Consider the following 25,201-nt stretch of genomic DNA (forward strand, 5'->3'; position numbering starts at 1 on the left):
CCAGAATCCTCATTTTTGAATCTGATGATGTTATTTGCCTCCAAGTTGTTACTGTTTTTTGTCTATTGTCCTTTTGTGGCCACACCTGGAGGTTTCCAGGCTAGGGGTCTAATTGGAGCTACAGCTGCTGGCCTGTGCCACAGCCACAGCAATGCCAGATCCAAGCCACATCTGCAGCCTATACCACAGCTCATGGCAACACCAGATCTTTAACCCACTGAGCAAGGCCAGGGATCAAACCTGCAACCTCATGGTTTCTAGTCAGATTAATTTCTACTGCACCACGACGGGAATTCCATGTTTTGTCTTTTATTTTTTTTATTTATTTTTTTTTTTTGTCTTTTTTGCCATTTCTTGGGCCGCTCCCGTAGCATATGGAGGTTCCCAGGCTAGGGGTCCAGTTGGAGCTGTAGCCGCCGGCCTACGCCAGAGCCATAGCAATGCGGGATCCGAGCCGCGTCTGTGACCTACACCACAGCTCAGGGCAACGCCGGATCGTTAACCTACTGAGCAAGGGCAGGGACCGAACCTGCAACCTCATGGTTCCTAGTCGGTTCCAAGAAATAGCAACAACAACAACAAAAAAAAAGACAAAAAAAAGACACAACACAGATTATAAAATGATGTAAACCAGGGAGTTCTCTCGTGGCTCAGCAGGTAAAGGATCTAGTGTCATTGCTGTGGGTCTGGTTATAGCTGTGGTGTGGGTTCCAGCCCTGGCCCAGGAACTTCCCCATGTTTTGGGTGCGGCCCAGAATAAAACTAAATAATAAAATAATGTGGTCAGCTTCTTTAAAGTCGGTCAGAACTGCCATCTGGTATTTGGGCCTTGCCAGGCAGCCATAGTGACCCATCAACTAGGCTGCCCCTTGATGAAAACTCAGGAATGCCTCTCCTGAGAGTGTCTTCAGAACTCATAGCACATTCTCTGATAGTCTTCAGTGGACACAAATTTTGATCTTAAAGCATCAGATTTGACTGAGTAGGAAAGGATAGGCGGAGTTCCCATTGTTGTTCAGAGGGTTAAGAACCCAACTGGTATCTGTGATGATGCAGGTTTGATCCCTGGCTCCACTCAGTGGGTTAAAGATCTGGTGTTGCTGTGAGCTATGGTGTAGGTCACAGACAGCTCAGATCAGATGTGGCTCCACTTTGACCTCTAACCTGGGAACTTCCATATGCCTTGGGTCCGGCCCTAAAAAGAAAAAAGTTATTTGGAGCCAGTAGTAACGGGTGCAGAGGCCAGATCGGGTGGTAAATGCTAGAGTAAACCTCTCTGGAGAGTCGTAGGTATGCATGGTGGGCCTCAGGTGTCCACACCACAGCCATCAGGAAATAGGGTAAAATGAGTCAGAACCTGTTGCCCCACACTAGAATATCTCAGCCGGATCAAGGATGGAAAAAGGCATTAGAAAAAATGATTCAGTGTCTAGAATGTGCTTTCAAATCAGCATAACGTGTGTATAGTTTCCTTGGCTGCCTTAATAAAGTAAGTACCACAGACTAGGACTTCAACAACAGATATACTGTCTCACGGCTCTTTTCTTTTTTTTCCAGGGCTACACCTACAGCATCTGGAGTTCCCAGTCTAGGGGTCAAATCAGAGCCGTAGCCACAGGCTTACATCACAGCCACAGCAATGTGGCATCAGAGCTGCATCTGTGACCTACATCACAGCTCATGGCAACACTGGATCCTTAACCCACTGAACAGGGCCAGGGATGGAACCCGCATCTTCATGGGTACTAGTCGGGTTCTTAATCTGCAGGGTTGGTTTCTGCTGAGACAGACTCCGTCCTACCCCTCCTGCCTAGCTTCCGGTGGTTTGCTGGCCTTCCTTGGCATTTCTTGGCTTGTACATAAATCACTGATCTCTTCCGTCATCTTCAAGTGGTGTCTGTGTCTGAATTTCCCCTTTTTATAAGGGCAGCAGTCATGTTGGGTTAAGGCCTACCCTAATGACCTCATCTGTCTTTTTTTTTTTTTTTGTCTTTTCTAGGGCCGCACTCACAGCATAAGGAGGTTCCTGGGCTAGGGGTCTAAGCAGAGCTGTAGCTGCCAGCTACAGCTGCAGTAACTCGGGATCTGAGCCATGTCTTCGACCTACACCACAGCTTGCAGCAACGCTGGATCCTTAACCCACTGAGTGAAGCCAGGGATCAAACCTGCAACCTCATGGTTCCTGGTCAGATGCGTTAACCACTGAGCCACGATGGGAACTCCCCTAATGACCTCATCTGAACCTGACCATCTGCAAAGACTCCATTTCTAAATAAGATCACAATCTGGAGATGATCACTTTTATCTTTTTCTCCAGGGAGAAGTAGTTGAACCCATGATAGAATGTAAGGGGAACGATTCAACAAGATCGGCCCTGAGGCCTGTGGAATTTGGCACAGGTGCCTCACATTTCCCCTTTGCTGATGCCTATTTTGAAATTCTCTATAATAAAAAGTGTTATTTTTTGTTATGTTTACTTTTTTCTTTTCTTTTTTGGCCGCCCCATGGCAAATGGAGTTCCCAGGCCAAGGATCAGATCTAAGCCACAGTCTTGACCTAAGTGGCAGATCCTTAACCTACTGTGCCAGGCCAGAGATCAGACCCATGTCCCAGTGCTCCCAAGACACCACTGATCCTGCTGTGCCACTGCAGGAACTTCTTTATTTTTTTTAAATTATAGTTGATTTGCAATGTTGTGTCAATTTCTGCTGTACAGCAGAATGACCCAGTCATACATATATATAATATATATTTTGTCTTTTTCTTTTCCAGGGCTGCACCCACAGCATGTGGAGGTTCTCAGGCTAGGGGTCTAATTGGAGCTACAGTTGCCGGCCTACACCACAGCCACAGCAACGCCAGATCCTACCCATGTCTGCAACCTACACCACAGCTCATGGCAAGCCGGATCCTTAACCCAATGAGTGAGGCCAGGGATCAAACCCACAACCTCATGGTTCCTAGTTGGATTCGTTAACCACTGAGCCACGATGGGAACTCCTATACCTTCTTTTTTTCATTCTGTCTTCTACCATATTCTATCCCTGTGCTATACAGCAGGACCTCATTGCTTTTCCATTCTAAATATAGTAGTTTGCATCTGCTAACCCCAAACTCCCCATGTATCCCACCTGCTTCCCCCTCCCTCTTGGCAACCACAGGTCTGTTCTGCATATCTGTGAGTCTGTTTTTGTTAAAGCCTTCTTTAAAAAAAAAAAAAGAGAGAGAGAGAGAGAGGAAGTTCTCTCATGGCGCAGTGGGTTAAGGATCCAGTGTTGTCACTGCAGCAGTGACAGTGGCGGCAGTTGGGTCGATGCTGTGGCATAGGTTCAATCTGGCCCCAGAACCTCCAAAGTAGTTCTGCGGGTGCAGCCAAAGAGAGAAAGGTGAGTGGAGACATTTCTTCAGGGGAGTTGTTGCTACTTGCCAATCCCATCACACCCTCTTGGGCCATGGGTAAACCCCGAGAGGAAGGGGACTTCACAGCTTTTGAAAGCTATCTCTGAAGGCAGGACATCCAGGACTCAGGATGATTCGGGCTTAGGAAAGCTCAAGTGAGGGAGTTCCCATTGTGACTCAGCAGGTTACAAACCCAACTAGTATCCATGAGGACGCCAGTTTGATCCCTGGCATTTCTCAGTGGGTTAAGGATTCAGTGTTGCTGTGAGCTGTGGTGTACTTTGCAGACTCGCGCTTGGATCTGGCGGTGCTGTGGTTGTGGTGTAGGCCGGCAGCTGCAGCTTAGATTCGACCCCTAGCCTGGGAAATGCCATATGCTGCATGTTCAGCCTTAAAAAGTGAAAAAAAAAAAATCAAGTGAGCCAAGGGAATGGGATCTGACCCCCAGGAGACCCAGAGGGTGAGAGGCAGGTGGCTCTGATGGTGGTGTCAGGGTGGCCGCTTATTGGTGGCCCACTGGGAGGGAAGAGAGTGTAGGACCTGACCCCAAGGACTGAGGGAAGAGCCACAAGCCACATCAAAGATGACTCCATCCCAACAAAGGGGTTCCCAGGAAAGAGGAAGCCCCAGAGAGCCCCCTAAAATACTTAACCACACTCCTGGGGCATCCAAAGGGGGCAAAGCCACCTGCCAAGGGGGAGCTTCCCTGTCCCTTCCTCCCTGCACCTGGGCAGGAGGGACTCAAGCGCCCATGGGAGGAAGCGAAGGGAACAAGCCCTTCTTCCTCTACCAAGGCCTCCAGCCTGGAGAGGCCCGACCCGGGGCTCCCAGCCAACACCAAGTCGAGATCAGCAGTTTGCACATGATATTGATTTGGGCCTGAGTCCCAGGCAGAATTCTCAGCCAGGGCAGAGTCCACCACAGAATAAACATTCAAAGAGCGGAGGGAGAAGCCAAGTTATGTTTTGATCAACATCCAAACATCATGAAGTTTTGCTTTACACCCAAGGGCTGTGATGCGGAACCATGAGGCTAGAATGAATTCATCTGTGGGAATGCAGGAGGAAGTGTGAATTCCTGCCTAGTTCTAAGGAAGCAGACACACTGTAACTCCTACTGTCTCTTCTCCCTGAACAGCAATGGCCTTATTGAAAACTCATACCCACCCACCCTCTTTTATTTTTTGGCCAAAGATCCAATATCTGAACCACAGCTGCAACCCATGCCACATCTGCAGCAACGTCAGGTCCTTAACCCCCTGTGCCATAGTGGAAACTCCTCAGGCCCACCCTTTGAGGTTTGTGTTACCCTCCCATTCTATAGCTGAGGCCATCAAGATTCTGCTAGGAGAAGTGATTTGCTCAAGGTCAGAGCTTGTGGCAGGTGCTCTCGGCAACTTGGCCACATCCCATCAAGCACTTGCTGGTCTGTGCACACCCCCAGCAGCTGCAGGACTCTACTGGGCTTGTCAACTGGACAGGTCAGAAGGACTGGGGAACCACAATGAGATACCACTTCCCACGCATTGGGAGGCAATCATAGTAATATTAGAGCAAAATTAATTTTGGCTAGCAAGAGTTCCCTTTGACCCAACATAGTGTCAATGAGGATTCGGGTTCCATCCCTGGCTCCACTCCAGAGGTTAAGAATCTGGCATTGCAAAAAACTCTGATGTAGGTGGCTGGGATCCCAAGCTGCTGTGGCTGTGGTATAGGCCGGCAGCTGCAGCTCCGTTTAGACCCCTAGCCTGGGAACTTCCATGTGCTGCAGGTGTGGCCATAAAAAGAAAAATAAATAAATAATTTAATACATTTTGGCTAGGATGTGGAGAAATTGAAATCCCAGAATCTTTGTACCTTGCTGGTGGGACTGCAACATGGTACAGCTGCTGTGGAAAATAGTCTGGCGGTCTCTCAAAAAGTTAAACATGGAATTAGCATGTGACAATTCCACTCTTAGTTATATACCCCAAAGAACTGAAAACATGTTTGTACAAAATCGTGCTCATGGGAAGTTCCCATTGTGGCTCAGTGGTAACAAGCCTCAATAGTATCCATGATGATGAGAGTTTGATCCCTGGCCTCGCTCAGTGGATTAAGGGTTCAGCGTTGCTGTGAATTGTGGTGTACATCGCAGATATGGCTCGGATCTGGCATTGCTGTGGCTGTGGTGTAGGATGGCATCTATAGCTCCCATTTGACCCCTAGCCTGGGAACTTCCATATGGTGCAGGTGCAGCCCTAAAAAGTAAAAAAAAACAAAAACAAAAACAAAAAACAAAAAAACACATAGCAGCATGATTAACAATAGCCAAAAGGTAGAAACAACCCAAATATCTACCCACTGATGAAGGGATAAACAAAATGTGATACATCTTTACAATGGAATATTATTCAAACTATGGCCCGAATATCATGGAGGTTCCTCAAAAAATTAAGAGAACCGGAAGAACGTTGTCATTGTTAACGAATCCAACTAGTATCCATGAGGATGCAGGTTCATCCATCCCTGGCCTCACTCAGTGGGTTAAGGATCTGGCGTTGCCATGAACAGTGGTGTAGGTTGCAGACACGGCTAGGATCCTGCGTTGCTGTGGCTGTGGCATAGGTGAGCAGCTACAGCTCCAATTTGACCCTTAGCCTAGGAACCTCCATATGCCACGTGTGCGGCCCTAAAAAGCAAAAAAAGAAAAAAATAAGTTAAATTCAATCCAGCAAGTCCACTTCTGGGTATTCATCAAAAGGACACAGGAGTTCCCTCTGTGGTACAAGGGGATCAGTGGCATCTCGGGAGAGCTGGAATTCGGGTTCAATCCCCTGCCTGGCACAGCGTGTTAAGGATCCAGGGTTGCTGCCGCTGAGGTTTAGGTAACGACTGCAATTAGGATCTGATCCCTGGCAGGGGAGCTCCATATGCTTCGGGGAGGCCAAAAAAAAAAAAAAAGGAAATGAAATTGCTTTCTTAAAAACATACCTTGGTGGGGTTTCCGCTGTGGTAGAGTGGGTTAAGGATCCGGCATTGGTGCAGTTTCCCCATGGGTTGCAGCTGCAGCTTGGATTCAATGCCTGGCCCAGGAACTTCTATATGCTGCAGGTGTGGCAAAGAAAAAAAAATCTGGGAAGTTCCCTGATGGCACAGTGGGTTAAGGATCTGGCATTGTTGCTGCTGTGGTGAGGGTTTGATCCCTGGCCTTGCAACTTTTGTATGCCATGGGCACAGCCAAAAAAAAAAAGATATCTGGACCTTGTGTTCCTGGACCTGTTAAAACCTGGTGGATAAAATCCTTTGGGAATCTTTTTTTTTTCTTTCTTTCTTTTTAGGGTTACAACCTTGGCATATGGAAGTTCCCTGGCTAGGGGTTGAACTGGAGCTACAGATGTCAGCCTACGCCACAGCCACAGCAACACCAGGTCCGAGCTGCATCTTTGACCTACACCACAGCTCACAGCAATGCCTGATCCTTGAACCACGGAGTGAAGCCAGAGATTGAAACTGCATCCTCATGAATACTAGCCAGATTCACTTCTGCTGCACCACAATGGGAACTCCTCCTCTGGTAATCTTTTGTAAAAGCAGAGGAATGGAATTCCGGGCTGGAGGAACAGCATGTGCAGAATGCTTACAGAACAAGAGTTTATTTATTCAACAAATGTGTATTGACCATTTGCCTATAATGACCAGACATTGATTCAGGTGCCGGGCCTGACAGGGTCCCTGGCCTTCTGGAGCTCATGCAAAATGGAGGTGACACAAGCAAGTACACCAAAAGAATTTCAGCAAGTGAGTGAAGTTTCCATAATGAAACCCTTAGGGCAAGTGACAGAGAATGTGGCCCTGGATAGAAGATCCAGGGAGGGGGGAGCATGCAGGAAGCTTTTAGGAAGAGGCTCAGACCACAAGACAGGAAGAGCATTCCAGGACAAGGGAACTGCCAGGTGGTCACGCCAGAGCTCAGAATGAGGGGCGAGCAGACATGATGCCATGGAGAGGGGTTTGAGTACTTCTAGTTGGGGACCACACCCTCTGATCTGCAGTGGACCCATCCCCTGACCTTCCAGAGACTGCCTGGCACCCTGGAGGAAACCCTGCCCTTCCTGGTGGCTGCAGCAAGGAGATGGGGAACCTCTGCTTCCCTTTCTTTCAAAGAAGCACAAAGGGAGTGTAGACAGGGAGGAGCAACCCCCCTTATCACCCCATCCTCATCTCAGGAAATGGCCCTCCACCTTCCCAGGACCTCAGACCAGAACCAATGAGTGGACCTTGACTCTGCTCTGCCCCCATGTCCCAGCAAGTGCAGCTGGCCCTGTTGCCAAAACGGATGCCAATTTTTTTTTTTTTGGCTGTCCCACAGCATATGGAGTTCCCGGGCCAGGGATCAGATCTGAGCCGCAGTTTCTACATAAGCTGCAGCTGTGGCAATGCCAGATCCTTAACCCAGTGTGCTGGTGGTGTCCCATTGCTTCCAAGACACCACGGATCCTGATCCCATTGCATCACAGCAGGAACTCCTGGATGCCAGATGTGACCACACCTCCAGGGTCACTGCCCACTCCAGGCTCCATCACTGCTCCCATGCGCTGGAGCGGTCACCTCCTCTCCAGTCTCCTGGCTCCTACCCTGTCCTCCTCCCTATCACCTTCCTGGCTATAGCTCCTGCTGTCTCAGGAGGCTGCCTGTAAACACCCAAGTCAGGGTGCGTCCCTCCTCTGCCCAGAACCCTCCACAGCCACCTCATTTAGAGGAAAGGTCAAAGTTCTCCTTAGACCAAGCTCTACCCCATCCCCTCCTTTACTGCAACTCAGCAACACTACCCTCATGACTGTCCCCCCAATCCATGGCATGCGGAAGTTCCCTGGAAAGAGATGCAACTCTGACCACAGCAGTAACCAGAGATACAGCAGTGAAAATGCCACATCCTTAACCCACTGAGCCACCAGGGAACTCTTTTTTTTTTTTTTTTTGCTCTTTTTAGAGCCACACCTGCAGCATATGGAAGTTCCTAAGCTAAGGGTCGAATTGGAGCTGCAGCTGCCATCCTACACCATAGCCACAGCCATGACAGTTCTGAGCCAAATCTCCACCTTACATTGCAGCTCACGACAACGGTGGATCCTTACCCCACTGAACGAGGCCAGGGATCAAACCTGAAACCACCTGAGCCACAGCAAGAACTCCAAGGAGCTCCCTTTTTAAAAAATTATTTTCTTTGGAGTTCCCGTCGTGGCTCCGTGGTTAATGAATCCGACTAGGAACCACGAGGTTTCGGGTTCGATCTCTGGCCTTGCTCAGTGGGTAAAAGATCTGGCATTGCTGTGAGCTGTGGTGTAGGTCACAGATGCAGCTTGGATCCCGTGTTGCTGTGGCTGTGGTGTAGGCTGGTGGCTACAGCTCTGATTAGACCCCTAGTCTGGGAACCTCCATAGCCGCAGGAGCGGCCCTAAAAAAGGCAAAAAGACAAACAAACAACAACAAAAAAAAATATTTTCTTTAATATATGTGCTGCCCCAGTGAGCTCCTGGCTGTTCCTTAAGGCAGCTTCTATCTCAGAGCCTTTGCACATTCAGTGCTCTCTGCCTGTTAACTGCCCTTCCTTGCTATTGTCAGGACTCTTCTCACCACCCTCTGGTCTTAGCTCAAATGTCACCATCTCAGTCTTTCACTGAATTGTCTATTTAAGGTTTATTAGTTCTCATGGCTCAGAGGGTTTAAGATCCAGCGTTGTCACTGCTGTGACTCTGTTTACAGCTGTGGTGCAGGTTCAATCCCTAGCCCAGGAAATTCTGCATGCTGCTGTCATGGCCAAAAAAGGAATGATAGAATAAAAGAAGGAAGACCCTCACACTGAGGTATATGGAATGACAGGCTGACGTGGACCTGCCATATAGCGCAGAGAACTCTACCCAGTAGTCTGTGATAATCTATGTGGGAAAAGAATCTGAAAGAGAATGGATAGTGTATATGTATGACTGAGTCATTTTGTCATACAGCAGAAATTATCACAACCTTGTAAATCAACTATACTTCAATAAAACTTAAAGAAAAAAGGTTTATTAGGAGTTCCCAGGTGGCCTAGAAGTTAAGGATCTGTCATTGGCACTGCTGTGGCTCTGGGCACTGCTGTGGCTCTGGGCACTGCTGTGGTGCAGGTTTGATTCTTGGCCTGGGAACTTCCACATGCCATGGATGAGCCAAAAAAATATACATAAATTGGAGTCCCACAGTGGCTCAGTGGGTTAAGAACCTGACACTGTTTCTGTGAGGATGCAAGTTTGATCCCTGGCCTTGCTCAGTGCTTTAAGTTTCTGGATTTGCTCCAAGTGGCTGCACAGGTTTCAGATGTGGCTCAAACCTGGTGTTGCTTTATTGTACAACTACGAAAGTCATAAATTCATTGAGTAATTAAAAAAATGGAAGGGGGAGTTCCCGTCGTGGCGCAGTGGTTAACGAATCCGACTAGGAACCATGAGGTTGCGGGTTCAGTCCCTGCCCTTGCTCAGGGGGTTAATGATCCGGCGTTGCCGTGAGCTGTGGTGTAGGTTGCAGACACGGCTAGGATCCCGCGTTGCTGTGGCTCTGGCGTAGGCCGGTGGCTACAGCTCCGATTCGACCCCTAGCCTGGGAACCTCCATATGCCGCGGGAGCAGCCCAAGAAATAGCAACAACAACAACAACAACAACAACAACAAAAGACAAAAAAAAAATGGAAGGGGTGGGAGAAAGGATAATTTAATATGTGGGATTGATTACAAATGTGTTGGCAGAGTTGGAGAAACAAAAGAAGAAAAGTCCATTAATAAAGATCAGTAACTGCAAGAAGAGACCACCATCCCCAGAGCTGCTGGGGAAAAGTGATGTTACTGAGTCGAGGAGCACATACTCTGCCACCTCCTTTCTACCTTCTCATATCCTGTTAATGCACCACAATGGCAAAAACCTATTGGACCACAGCTGGAAAGAGAGCCTGGGAAATTGTGTTTTCAGGCTTCCAGTTCTATTTTACAGGAGTGAGAATAAGAGGGCTGATATGGAATGTTTCAATAGATGATAGCTGGCATATACCTCTTCTACTAGCATTCTTAATCACCTTACCCTCCTTTTAAAAAATTCATACCGTCGGAGTTCCCGTTGTGGCTCAGTGGATAGCGAATCCGACTAGGAACCATGAGGTTTTGGGTTCGATCCCTGGCCTTGCTCAGTGGGTTAAGGATCTGGCGTTGCCGTGCGCTGTGGTGTAGGTCGCAGACACGGCTCGGATCTGTTGTTTCTGTGGCTCTGGTGAAGGCTGGCGGCTACAGCTCCAATTAGACCCCTAGCCTGGGAACCTCCATATGCCACGAGTACAACCCTAGAAAAGACAAAAAGACCAAAAAAAAAAAAAATCATACCATGTATACCACTATTTGCTTATTTACTGACTATCTCTCTGCCATTTCCAGCCATGTCAGAATAGAAATTCTGTAAGAGCAGGGGCTTTGTCTGTCTTGCTTGTTGCTACACCTCCAGTAGTCAGAATAGTGCCTGTCATCAGTATGGTAGCCTACGAAGAAGGGAGGGATTGTGAGAGTGAACTGCATCAGTAGAGAGGAGTATTTAATCACTGATACCGTTTAGAATTGCCAGTGCATGGTAATAATAAAGAAAATAATAACTTGATGACTTGTAGTTTTATGACATTTCTAGTTTTCTGCAGACAGTGCATTCTTTTATGTGAGGGTAAAGGATTAACAAAACCCTGTCTCCATCTCTAAGGACGTATTTGAACTTGGGTTAACTTTTCTAGTTCAGTTCCTCTGGAAACATGATAAAATAAAATGTCAGCTTGTTAGTAGGCAACATTTCTTATGGTAAAAATAAGTCTCTAGTGGAAAGCTTAGCTTTGGGCTTCCATGAATGTGGTAACATTTGAAACTGGATATTTCGTTTGTGGGGACTCTGGAAGCTGTCCAAGATTGTTTATAAGAAATACTGATTACTCTGTCAGACATGAGACTTCAAAGTTGGTGGTTCCTATACTCTCCTAGAAGAATTCTGGTTCCCTTGTACCTAAATGTCACTTGAAGAACAAAGATAACAGCCTATTGGATGGTTGTATGAATTGCTAAGATGACTGGTCCCACTGAAGAAAGCCTGATGTTCCCCCACCAGATACTGAGTTTCCTATTCAATCAATATATTTCTAAGTAAATTGGTACAAAGTATAGTATATTCTTTTCTTGTAAGATTGATGTTTAGTTATGAGAACCCCTGGTGGGCACTCCAGCATGTATTAGATGGTCAATAAATATTTTCTGAACAAATGCATGAGGTTGGAAATGTATGACATTATATAATTATGTGCAATTATATAATTACTGAATGGTATTACCTAAATTTTAATATGCTTAGTTTGTTGAAATTAATAAATGATTATACCAGCAAAAAAACAAAACAAACAAAAACCTGGTGTTGCTGTGGCTGTGGCTTACGCCAGCAACTGCAGCTCCCATTCAGCCTCTAACCTGGGAACTTCCTTTTTTTTTTTTTGTCTTTTTGCTATTTCTTGGGCCACTCCCACGGCATATGGAGGTTCCCAGGCTAGGGGTCTAATCGGAGCTGCAGCCACCGGCCTACGCCAGAGCCACAGCAATGCGGGATAGGAGCCGCGTCTGCAACCTACACCACAGCTCATGGCAACGCCGGATCGTCAACCCACTGAGCAAGGGCAGGGACCGAACGTGCAACCTCATGGTTCCTAGTCGGATTCGTTAACCACTGCGCCACGACGGGAACTCCTAACCTGGGAACTTCCATATGCCGTGGGTGTGGCCGTAAAAGGAAAAACAAATCAGAAAAGCCCTACCAAAATATAAATAAATTAGAAATTCTTTAAAAATTCAAAATAAGGTTTTACTGGGCGTTCCCATAGTGGCTTATCGGAAACGAATCTGACTAGCATCCGTGAGGACGCGGGTTCAATCCTTGGCCTTGCTGAGTGCGTTAGGGATCCGGCATTGCCCTGGGCTGTGGTGTAGATGGAAGAGGTGGCTGGGACCTGGTGTTGCTGTGGCATAGGCCAGCGGCTACAGCTCCGATTCGACCCCCAGCCTGGGAACCTTCATATGCTCTAAAAAGATGCGGCCCTAAAAAGCAAAAAAAAAAAAAAAAAAAGGTTTACTAAACTTCACATTACCTATTCCCTTCTCTGCTTCACTTTTCTCCTAGCACTAATAAAATCATCTCTGCATGACGCCAGAGACTTTCATCTGTTCTGTTCACTGCTGTGAACGGCACCGGGAAAAATGCCTGGCACAAGGTAGGCTCTCAGTCATTGCATAGCCTGTTGAGAGAACGAGCCACGCTTTTGCCGCTGCGAGGGGTACCTGGACCGCGCGGGGGAGCTCGCTGCTCGCGCACTTGGGACAGAGGCCAAAGGACGCGGTGATGTGAGCCAGAAAAAAATCCGCCGGAAAATGACCTCTAGCGGAGAATTTTCCCAAACCCTCCCAGGGACGTCCCCGGCCTTCACTCTTCCGCCTTTGTCCAGGCCGTTTGGGTCGGGAACCCAGCGCCCTCCACCCTCCAAAAAGAAAGATCCCCGTGGAAATTTCTTAGGAACAATCAGGGCGGAGCGAGGAACGCTTTTCTAGCTGGCGAGTGATTCGCAGCCCCTTCCCTCGGAGGAAGGGTTCTAGCGTCCCTGAGGGCCCCCCTCCCTTCCCTTTCCGCAGCTCGACCTCCTTGGCCCCAGTAGGTCTCCATGGCGACGCGACGCTCCCCCCAAAACAGGAAGACTTAGGAGGCGGAGCTCCGCGCTTGGAGACTTTAGGGTCCACAGCCTTGACGAGCTGCATGCTGAATCTTGGGGTCCCACGCGCAGGCGTGGCCCTGGGGGTAGTGTGGGGTGACCTTGGGGTTAGGGTGGGGCGGCATGGGGGCGACCTATAGACGCGGCGCGGGGCCTCATTTCCCTGCAATGCCCTAATGGAACAAGCCCGGACAAACACTCGCACAGTGCTGGGGGCCGGGGTTCGAGTTTCGGGAGCTGCGCGTAGAGGACTCCCTCTCCCCGCCCCTCTCTGGGACCTAGCGGCTGCCTCAGTTTCCCTGCAGAAGGCAATGGTTCGAGCGCCCCCTCTCCCCTCTCGCAGTCAATGTCTGCGGCATCAGTTTCTCCACGAAGCCTGGGAACTGCAGCGGAGGGGTTCCACGCGTCAAGACCACGAGGCTTCCTTCCTTTTTCTGAAAACTAAAGACGTTCACGCGGCGGAGGCCAAAAGGGGAAGCGAGGCCCGGCGGGGTGGGAGCGCCCATCCGTGGGGGATGCAGACGTGATGAGGCTTGCGTCCTCACCCCCAGGGTTCACTGGCGCCTGGAGGTGCCCGTACCTGCAGCGCTTCCCAGGAAATCTCGGTGTCAGCTGGGAGGGGAACATGCCTCTTGGGGGAGGGGCACCCTTGGACGAGAAACGCTTGGGGGAAGATTCCTGGGCCCCCACCGAAGCGAGGGTGCCTCTACTCGGTTAAAGAGGCCTGAACGCGCAGGGGAGTCAGACGAGTTCGAAGGCCCTCGCAGCTCGGATCCTCTGTTTACCCCTCTACGGAATGGACGCAGTAACAGTCCCTACTGTCCAGAGTGGTTGGTAGCATTCAGTAAAGCGCTAAACGCAGTGTAAACTTACAATCAAGGTTAGCCCGGCCAGGGCCCCGGGCCCCGAACGCCGGGAGCAACCCCCGAGTTGCAGCCGGGTCGCTTCCGCCAGGCAGCCCTCTTTACTTCAGTTGGGAAATTCCGGTGCTTGAGCGGCCAGCGAGGGGGGTGGACAATCTGGTACGGCCCCAGGCACCCCCTCAGCGGAAATGCCGGAGCCCTCGTTCGGGAGGGGAAAGCGCAAGGTTTCCGGGAAGGGAGCACCGCCCCTCAGCCCCCCGTGGCGGGCCACTATAAAAGGACCCTCGGCGCCACAGTGCGCGCCACACGCCTCTGAGACACTTAGTCCGCCCCGCCGCCTCCGCGATGGCTCCTGGCGCCACCCATCCTGGCCAGCTTGCGCTCCTGGCCCTGCTCCTGCCCCTGCTTGGGGCTCTGCTCCCAGGTGAGTCGGGCGTGGGGGCTGCCGTCTGTCGGGCGGGCTCTCCAGGATGCGAGCTAAGACCCTGGGAGCGGTGCGAGGACCTTGTCCCCAGGTAGGAGGCTTGGGGATAAGGCCACTCATACTTTGGGGAGCTGTCTATGGGAAATTGGGCTAGAGCCACCGATTGAAAATCAACAGCCCTGGGTGCGAATCTAGACCCTCCATTATGGCACGATCTGTGGCTTTGGGACTCTGGACTGCCCCTCCCAGAGAAGCCTCAGTTTTTCAGCCATAAAATGGAGAAGTTAATAGCGGCCACCTGGAAGGGGTGTGCCCTGGCCCCAGGAGGTGGTCAGAGCTTGGAGAGATGTAGCCCCTCGCCAAGCTTACCTGGACTGGGGACTCCCCCTACCCCCCCACCCCCCCACCCCCGCCGCAACACACCCTTGTACATTCTGTTCCTCACCCTCTGCCCCTGGGGGAAGTCCAGGACTCTCAGCTCAGGGGAATTCCAAGGCTGACTTGCCCGGGGAGCAGAGGCTGAGCGGGATGCCCCGGCGGCTGCGCCGGGGGTCGGGGGAGTCGGGGTGGAGAAGTGGGGGAGGGCTGCAGGAGAATGAAAGATGGACATCGTGATTGCCAGCTCAACAAAGTGTTCTGATCCCGATTTCAGTCTGGGTTCTCCCGCTTTCTTACCTGAGTAAGCACCCTTTTTCAGGCCTCACCATTGCCGTCTGTGAAATGGGAATGATCCCAGAATCATCCACACACCTCCGCACCAATGGAGGAGACCCAAAGCTGAAGGAAGAGATCTAGGGGAGGGGCTCAGACAGACATTATTTTCCGCTTTGGAGGCACCCCAGTCTGAGGAAGCTTATCCCAACAACCCCCCTCCCTCTTACCTGCAGCCACTTGTTACCTGCACTGCGCTGGGTGTGACTTGCATTAGCAGGAGGTGGGGTGACTATAGTCACCCAACTTACAGATGGAGAAATTGAGGCCCAGAGAGGGGAAACCACTTGTCCAAGGGAATGAGGAGCCAGCCTGATTGGATGTCCTTTATCCCTGGAGGACTGACTCCCTCCACCTGACCTCTTGGAAGGGAAAAGAATGCTGAATTCATGCCCTTCTTTTGCCAAAATCCTCCATGGCTCTTCATTGCTCACAGAATGAAGACTATCCTTGACACCTCTTACCCTACTTGCATGATCTGCCTAACTTCCTTTCACCCCTTAATTCCCCATACTCTTTGCTCCAGTCACCCTGCCTCAGGACCTTTGCATTTGCTGTTATTTGGCCTGCAACTCATTTCCCTTTCCTCTGGATGGCCAGCCCACTGCTCATCATTCAGGTCTCTGCTCACAAATTACCCTGTCACCAAGGCACTGTCTGTTCTATCTCCCTGTTTTATTTTCGCCAAAGCTCTTGTGAGCATCAGTTATTAATTATGTTGTTTGCTCCTGAGTTTCTCTGTCTCCCACACTGAAGGCAGACTTTTGTCTTGTTCAAAGGCTGGCTTGGTCCCCAGCACGGAGCATGGGCTGGGGGCAGTAATGTTGATGAGCCCCATTTGTAATGTGGGTCTCTTTCTTATCCTTTGGTTGCAGGGCTTGGAGGTGCTGAAATCTCAATGTGGCCCCTAAACACCATCATACCCAAAGGAGGCTCCATGAAGGTGAACTGCAGTGTTGCCTGTGATGGAAACATCACCAACTTTGGCCTAGAGACTCAGTGGCACAAGACTGAAGTGGACCACAGAGACAAGTGGAAGATTTTTGAACTGAGTAATGTGGAAAACGATGGCACTCTACTCTGCCACGCATCATGTCAGGAAAACCAGACAAAAGTTCAAGGGAAGCTCACCGTATACTGTGAGTGCCTGGGACCTGGGGGCTGGATGAGGCAGGCTGGTTGGGGGAGGTGGGACAGCCTTTTTTGCTTGATGGTGGGGCCAGAGTTTCACGGAAAAGGCAGATGGGCCCATTTTCGGGAAGCCTCATTATCATCTGGAACCTTTCCTCGAACTTCCTTGGGTGTGCCCTTACAGTAGGGACGGGCATGCAGAACATTTGAGAATGCTGGCTTTGTAGGCCTCTTGAAACATGTGACAAAGTCCTAGATCTGACTCTACAAAAAGATGCAAGTTGGAGTTCCTGTTGTGGTTCATCGGGTTAAGAACCTGACATAGTCTCCATGAGAATTCAGGTCCGATCCCTGGCCTCACTCAGTGGGTTAAGGATCCAGCATTGACGCAAGCTGCAGTGAGGTTTGCAAATGTGGCTTGGATTGGTGTTGCTGTGGCTATGACATATGCTGCCAGCCACAGCTCTGATTCCACCCCCAGCCCAGGGACTTCCCTATGCCTCAAGTGCACCCCTAAAAAGGAAAAAAAAAAAGATGCAAATTAAAACTAGCCCTGAGATGGCATTTTCTTTCTTTTTTCTTTTGTCTTTTTAGGGCCACACCTGTGGCATATAGAAGTTCCCAGGCTAAGGGTCGAATTAGAGCTGTAGCTGCTAGTCTACACCACAGTCAGCATCTCAGGATTCGAGCTGCGTCTGCCACCTACACCACAGGTCATGGCAATGCTGGGTCCTCAACCCCCTGAGTGAGGCCAGTGATTGAACCTTCATCCTCTTGGAGACTAGGCAGATTCAGTACTGCTGAGTCACAATGGGAACTCCAAGATGGCATTTTTCACGTAATGGCAACCATCCAAGAAATTGATAACAGCCATTTTGGCAAGAGTCTGAGGAAGCAGGCAGTCCAGGGATTTTACTGACAGTGCAGGGGTGCAAAGAAGCACAACCCACCAGTGGGGAAGCAGGCATCAGTCCTCAAAGTGTCACAGGCGTGTGTCCTTTGACACAGAAATCTCACTCCTGAAAGGTGAACTTTTAGGCATCCCTGCCCATGAGAGACATGAGGGGCTGTGAAGTTATTCACCATAGCTTTATCTGGAAGGGTAAAAGCTTGTAAACTACTCAAATATGGGGGCTGGGTAGATAAGTGGAGGTACAGTCCTCCTGTGGAATAGTATGCAACTATGTAAAAGAATGAGACAAAAGCTCCTTGTGTCCTGAAAGAGAATGAGCTACATGGTGTGCAGGCAAGTTCAAAAGAAGGAAGGTATGCTTGGAATGAGTGGCATGCCAACCACAGGGTTAGGGAGCCACGGGGACAAGGTGAGGGAGGCTGTGTTTCTGCATTAAAGAGCCCTGAAAGGAAAGGCAAGACATGACAATGTGAGCTGACTGTGAGGAGGGAACCTGGGGGGTTCTGGGAGAGGGCAGGAGGTTAGTTTTCTCTGTGTGCCTTTTTTTCACTTTGGACTCTTTTTTTTTTTTTTTTTGCTGCTCCCTGGTCTTGTGGAAGTTCCCAGGCCAGGGATTGAAACCATGCCACAGCAGTGACCGGAGATGCTGCAGTGATTATGTCGGATCCTCAACCCACTGCGGCACAAGAGAGCACCATCACTTTGGACATTTTGAGGTGTGAGAATTAGTTAGCATAACCATAGGCAATAAAGAGATAAATGAAATTCACATTAAAGCAAAACAAAATAAAAAAGGAAGAACGAAGGAGAACTGGCAGAGTTCCTTGGTGACTCAGTGGGTTAAGGATCTGGTGTTGTTACTGCTGTGGTGAGGGTTCGATCCCTGGCTCAGGACCTTTTGCATCCCAAAGGCATGGCAGAAAGAAAGAAAAAGGAAGGAAGGGAGAGAACTAGCCGACTGGTCTTGAGACAGTCTTAGATTCCAGTCCCAGCATGGCCCTCACGAATGGGTAACCCTGGTGTGTGTGTTGGGGTGGGGCAGAGAAACGCATGGCCTCCTGACTGATTTTTCACGAGACCACCTCAGAAAGGTCTAATGATGCAGTAGAGTCTGAAGGACATTCTGCCTTCACGGTGTCTGAGCAAAAGAAGCCTTTGGGCAAATATCAGCTTTGCTTCTGTCTTGGAGGATGTTTGAGCAGCTCTTAACCGGGTGAGAGAAGTCCCCAAACATTCCCAGTGGCCTCTGAAAAGCCCCAGGAAACTTCCTCACAGGACTTTTCCCCATCTCAGCCTGAGAGTTGAAAGCCCAACCCTCCAGGTTTGAGTCCTGGCTCTGCCACATGTTTCTCTCTCTGTGACTTTGGGTGCCAGGCTTTCTACCTCTGGGAAATGGAGCAGAGGGCCACACACAGTCACAAGGGATCACCTAGGAGACACTCTAGCTTGGTCCTGCTTCACCCCCACTGTAAAGATAAGGGAGCATCTCTGGGTGGCTGAGCTTTGTCTAGGAAGAGTCCTAACTCCTGCAGGAGGTGATCCCTCAGTAGGCCTTGAAGGATGTGTAGGAGTTGGTAAAGACAGGCATTCTAGACAGAAGGAACAGCCTGAGCAAAGGTTCGGAGTGGAGAAACGTGCCGATCTGGAGGTGGGAAGGCAAGAGGCCCTGAATATCAACAGATTGGTGTGGTGGGGGCCATATTTGTCAGGACCTGAATCTCAGGCTGAGGAGCTTAAGACCTTCTCTTTAGGGTCATAGGGAGCCATGGAGGGTGTGTGAGCAGACCAGGTATCAAGAGAGAAGATCCAGAAGGCTGGCCTGGAGTTCCCACTGTGGAGTAAGAGGATTGGTGGTGTCTCTGCAGTGCCAGGACACAGGTCCCATCCCTAGCCCAGCACAGTGGGTTAAAGATCTGGCATTGCCACAGCTGTGGCATAGGTCACAACTGTGGCTCAGATATGATCCCTGGGCCAGGAACTCCATATAGCCGATGCTTTGGGGTGGCCAAAAAAGAAAAGGAAAAAAAAAAAAAAAAAGGCTGGCCTTACAGGAACCCAGAGAGCAGCTGGCCATGGATCCACTCCAGGTCACACATGTTGTGGGCTGTGGCTGCTTCCAAGAAGGGGAGGGGTGGCAGACAAATATTTGAACAATGGAATGACCAGGACTTAGCAAGGGACTAAAGATGAGGAGTCAAGGCGAGGTACAGGCAATTCCTCCTCCCCCAGTCTGGCCTTCAGGGGGAGGAGCTGGGCTCAGAGACGTGAGTTCCATTTGGGGGCTGTGGTTTGAGGGGGCCTCTGGCTCTGCAAGTTGGGGTTTGTAGCAGGTGGTCAGAGGTAAGAGTTGGATGTTGAAGGGTTTTCTCAGCCTTTTTTTTTAACAGCTTGTAGTGTCAGTGCAATGAATTTAGGGGTATTTATAGAGTTGTGCAACCACAACCTCATTAAGAACTAATCTATCACCTTAAAAAGTAACCTCATGCCCATTTACAGTCATTCTTTTAACTTTTTAACTGGATTAGTAATACCCCTACCTTCATTCGCCGCAATTTACAGCTTAGAAAACTGAGGCTTTGTTTCTGTAGCCCTGAGGACTGGAGCTGTTCTAGTGGCAAAGTCACTCCCCCACAGGCCATAGCAAAGAAGCAGGGAGAAGTTCCCGCTGTAGCACAGTAGGTTAAGAACCTGACTGCAGCAGCTCCAGTCGCTGCAAGTTTGATCCCTGGCTCCACCTAGTGGGTCAAAGGATCTGGCATTGTGGCAGCTGCTGCGTAGGTCACAGCTGCAGCTTGGATTCAATGCCTGGCCCAGGAACTTCCATATGCTGTGGGTGTGGCCATAAAATAAAATTAAAAAAAAAAAAAAAAGAAAGAAGAAGAAAAGCTGTGAATCAACTGCAGGCTCCCGATACTTTAACAGCACTGCCAAGTGACATTTCAGGGACTCTTGAGAAGGAAACAGAAGTGGAAGGCCTCAAGACCCCTCCCTGGGGAATCTGAGGTGGGATACAGGGCTAAGCCGTAACTTACCGGGGCTCTGCTGGCAGTTTCCACTGGCAGTCCAGGCTTGGAATTCTGTTACCTCATGCAGAATGGAGACTTGGGTCTATAGGAACCAAGCCCACATGTTGTGTTTTCTGGGGATATTCAGGGTTTCGTTTTGAGCGTTTGTAGTTTGTTGTTAGCTTTTTGACATTTCAGGGGATCACACGGCTCATTCAGGAACTTCTTCCCCTTAAAAATAAGCTCCTGGACTTCCCTTTGTGGCTCAGTGGTAGTGAACCCAACCAGTATCCTTGAAGATTCGGGTTCAATCCCTGGCCTTGCTCATTGGGTTGAGGACCCGGTGTTGCCATGAGCTGTGGTGTAGGTCACAGAGGCAGCTGGGATCCAGCATTGCTGTGGCTGTGGTGTAACCTGGTAGCTGCAGCTCTGATTCGACCCCTAGCCTGGGAACTTACATATGCCCGAAGGTGTGGCCCTAAAAAGACAAAGAAAGAAAGAAAGAAAGGAAGGAAGGAAGGAAGGAAGGAAGGAAGGAAGGAAGGAAGGAAGGAAGAAAGAAAGAAAGAAAAAGAAAGAAAGAAAGAAAGAAAGAAAGAAAGAAAGAAAGAAAGAAAGAAAGAAAGAAAGGAAGAAAGAAGAAAGGAAGAAAGGAAGAAAGGAAGAAAGAAAGGAAGGAAGAAAGGAAGGAAAAGAGAGAATAGGCTCCTGAAAGGCCTTGAATCAGGGAGTTTCCTGATGGATTAAGTATCCAGCATTGTCACTGCTGTGGCTCTGATCACTGTTATGGTGTGTGTTCTATCCATGGCCTGGGAACTTCTGCATGCCATAGTTCCCCAAAATAAAGGGGGGGGGCCTTAAGTCAGTGTGAGTGGCTCAACCTTGTTCTTTCTACAAACATAGAGTGCCTATTGTGGGCCAAAGACACAACCGGCAACAAAACAAAGATCCTTGCCCTCCTGGGCTGACTTACCATGGCAGAAATAGAGAAGAAGTAAGTAAACTGAGTAGATGATCTTGTATGTCAGAGGTGAGGGATGCTATGGAAAAAAATAAGGCCAAAAAAAGAATAGAGACTGGGAGTCTTTTTACAACAATATCTAGAGACTCGAAAGCTTAAATGTACTGTGTTTGTGGCTCAGCAGGTTAAGAACCCAACAAAGGGTCCATGAGGATGCTGGTTTGATCCCTGGCCTTGCTCAGTGGCCTCGCTCAAGAATCTGGTGTTACCATGAGCTGTGGTATAGGTTACAGATGCAGCTTCGATCTGGGGTGGCTGTGGCTGTGGCGTAGGCTGGCAGCTGCAGCTCTAATTTGACCCCTAGCCCAGGAACTTCCATATGCTGCTTGTACAGCCCCCCCAAAAAAGAAAAAAAAAGTTTAAAAAGTAATGTACTGTATTTATTTGCTGGGACTCCTGGTAATAGACATGGAAGTTCTTTCCTGATTTTCACTCTTAGATTCTGCCGTGAATAAAGACTTGTTTGTCCCCCTTCACAGCCACTTGGGGATTTCTCACCAGTTTATCTTGAAGCCCTTAACATTCCTGTCTGGCTTAGGTGGTTTGGGGTGTGTTTGGGGGAGAGAGAGGTAAGACTTCCTAAGCAGGTGTAGCCAGGGCCCCCACACACCCCTGTGGGCAGGCAGCCAGGCTGTCCGGTTCATACCACATTCCCTCCACCACCCCCTCCAGGGTTCCCGGAGTATGTGAAACTGGCTAACTTGTCCTGGCAGCGCGAGGGCCAGCACTTCAACCTGAGCTGCCAAGTGTCAGGCGGCGCACCCCGGACCAACCTCTCTGCGGTGCTGTTCCGGGGGGAGGAGGAGCTGTTCAGGAAGTCAGTGGGGATGGAGGAGCCTGCCAGTGTCACGTTCCAGATGCTGGCCAGCAGAAAGGACCACGGTGCCAATTTCTCTTGTCGTACTGAGCTGAATCTACAGCCCCAGGGGCTGGAACTGTTCTGGAACAGCTCGGCCCCCTTGAAGCTCCAAACCTATGGTGAGACAATGGGGAGCCAGCAGAGAGGATGGGATGGGGGTGGTTCCTGCTTGGGGTGCAGGGTTCCTGGGAAGGAGAGTAACTGGCCATGGAGGTGCTGAGAAGGTGGCCACCCAGCCTGCAAAGGCTTCTGGGAAGAGCATGTTCTTGGCCTCTGGGGTGGCGTGTTCTGAGATGGGGTGCCTGGACTGCAGGATCTTCTGAGAAGGCTGTGACCTGGGGCAAGAGGTGCATGTGTCCTGGGACAAGAGGTGCATGTGTCCTGGGACAAGGGTGACCCTGGCCACAGTTGCCAGAGAAGATGGTATTCCAGGGGAGGGAGTGAAACTCCTCCAGGAAGGGGCTATAAGATGTCTGGTCCCTCTCAACTTCCATCCACCCTCTCTCTCTCTCTCCAGTCCTGCCAGCCACCCACCCACACCTTGCTACCCCTGAGCTTGTGGAAGTGGGCACACCCGTTTCTGTGAACTGTTCCTTGGATGGACTGTTCCCAGCCTCAGAGGCTATGGTCCACCTGGCGAGGGGGGACCACAGGCCGCCACTAACAATCACACATAATGGCGACTCCCTCCTGGCCAAGACCTGGATCAATGGAACCGAGAAGGAGCAGGGCACCCAGTACCTGGTATGTGAGATAATGTTGGCAGACAAGAAGGTGGTGACAAAGAAGAATGTGACCTTCTACAGTAAGTAGAAACCCTGGTAGGGCTTCTGAGGGGGCGGGGCTCACACCAGGATCGGGGCTCATGACTGTGTCTTGCCCCTTCTCCAGGCTTCCCACCTCCCAACCTGACCCTGAGCGAGCCTGAGGTCTCAGAAGGGACTACAGTGAGCATAGAGTGCCAGGCCCATGGTGAAGCTGTGGTGACACTGAACGAGGTAGCAGCAGAGCCCCCCAGCCAGAGGGCCCAATTGAAGCTGAATGTCAGCGCTGAGGACCATGGGCGAAGCTTCTCCTGCTCTGCTGCCCTGACGGTGGCTGGGCATGTGCTATACAAGAACCAGACCCAGGTGCTCAGTGTCCTGTGTAAGTGGAGTCTCTGGATAATGACCCCTAACCTCCAAGGCCCACCTCTCCCTCACCCCCTCCCCAGATTCCTACCCAAGCCCTCCGGTCCTAGATGGTGAGTGGTGTCCTATTACCTGGCCCCCATCCCTCATCTTGCTGTTTCTTCAGATGGACCCCGGCTAGACGAGAGGGATTGCCCAGGAAACTGGACGTGGCCAGAAGGCTCCCACCAGACCCTGACGTGCCAGGCCAGGGGGAACCCAACCCCCAAGCTGATCTGTCGCCGGGAAGGGGACGGGGCTTTGCTGCCCACCGGGGACCTGGGGCCTGTCAAGCGGGAGATTACAGGCACCTACCAGTGTCAGGCCACCAGCTCTCGTGGTATGGCCACCCGAGTCGTGGTCGTGAACGTGATCCGTGAGTGCCAGGGTTCAGGACTGGGCAGGGCCGGGCCAGTGAGGCCAGCATAACCCTCACTGCCCTCCTGTCTTCCCCACAGACAACCAGAATAACATGGCCATCATCATTCCGGTGGCAGCCGTGGCTATCTTGGGCAGTGTTGGTGTCGCCGCTTACATCTATAACTACCAGCGGAAGATCCAGAAGTATGAGCTACAGAAGGCCCAGGAAAATGCAGTCATGAAACTTAGCACACCAGCCTCGCCGCCTTGAACCTGTTCCAGGGCAGGACCTCCTCAGCACCCCCTCCCACACTGGGGCAAGCGGGACTGCATTAAACAATGGTGGTCATACACCATGGAAGCTGTACCCACCTTCCCAGGATGCCAGAGGACAGGATAGAGGCCTCAGTCAGGATACAGACAGCATCTGGTGTCATGACACCTGCGTACTTATGACCCCGCCCCCAGGCCTCACACCTGACCTGTAGCCTCAGCACTGAGCCAGGAGGAGGGGGTGAGATTCAACATGATTGTGAGGGGTGTCGAAGTCTGACCTGACCAGAAGGTGTGTGATGGAATCCTTGACCTCCAACATGGAAACACACAACTGGGAAACATTGAAACTCACCCACCGCTGCATGTGCTGAGGTCCTGCAGTCCTAAGAGACAAGTGGCCCTGCACAGACACGTGCAGTATTGAAACACAAGTCTCAACACTTTCTCCGACAGATGCCCGGTTCCGGCACTGCTGTCTACTGACTATCCCCAGCTCCTGATGATGACATATTTATTCATTTGTTCTTCTACCAGCTATTTATTGAGTTCCTTTTACGTGGGCTGGAGTGGTAAACAAGGATTTGCTTCTCAGTCTAATCTCATTCAGGGTTGCCAGGTACAGTTGTAGTGGCTGTGCACTGCACAAGAGTGCCTGAAGGAAGTTCTTGTGTGGTGCAGTGGGTGAAGGATCTGGCATTGCCACAGTTGTGTCACAGATTGCAGCTGTGGCTCAGGTTCGATCCCTGGCCTAGGAATTTCCATATGCTGTGAGTATGGCAAAAAAAAAAAAAAAAAAAAAAAGAGTGCCTGGCAAAAAGATCAAGTAGTGCTAGAATTTCCTACCCTATTGGCCAAGCTGCTTTCTCCCAGAAAGGGGCTAGCAATGGTGACATGATTTAGCTGGTGCCATGCCCGGAGATGATCCACTGAGCCCTTATGCCCCAGCACTGGCACTGACCTCTGTTAGCCACCTCTCCATCCATATCCATCTCTGCCAGTGCTCACAATAACACCTGGTGTCATGCCTAAATATGGGTGCTCACTCCTTGATAGCTAAACCATGGAGTCCCAGTAAACTATGCCCAACCCCCGCGTGCCCCTTTCTTGTCCTACTTGTTTCTGTCTCAGTAGGACATTGCAAAAACAGAACACTCTAAGGCTCCAGATTCCTGCGTGGATGAGGGTCCTGCAAGCAGTGGGGAGGAGAGACCTAGGAGAACCCCACTGGGCTCTGGAATCCTCTCCCTTGTACTAATAAAGCTATTTCATCCTCCCAGCCTTGTGTGA

General features: G+C 50.3%; 1 protein-coding gene across 1 annotated transcript; it reads left to right on the forward strand.

Annotated features, from left to right (window-relative positions):
* Positions 1–14,089: 14,089 nt before the first annotated feature.
* On the forward strand, positions 14,090–25,190 carry ICAM1 (intercellular adhesion molecule 1). Its single transcript, XM_047777003.1, has 7 exons — positions 14,090–14,469; positions 16,056–16,319; positions 21,923–22,228; positions 22,627–22,914; positions 23,001–23,255; positions 23,406–23,654; positions 23,737–25,190. The coding sequence occupies exons 1-7, from the start codon at positions 14,391–14,393 to the stop codon at positions 23,907–23,909; spliced, it is 1,614 nt and encodes a 537-aa protein (XP_047632959.1). The 5' UTR covers positions 14,090–14,390; the 3' UTR covers positions 23,910–25,190.
* Positions 25,191–25,201: the final 11 nt, after the last annotated feature.

Source organism: Phacochoerus africanus, chromosome 4 (assembly GCF_016906955.1).
Source record: "Phacochoerus africanus isolate WHEZ1 chromosome 4, ROS_Pafr_v1, whole genome shotgun sequence".
NCBI classification, from domain to species: domain Eukaryota; kingdom Metazoa; phylum Chordata; class Mammalia; order Artiodactyla; family Suidae; genus Phacochoerus; species Phacochoerus africanus.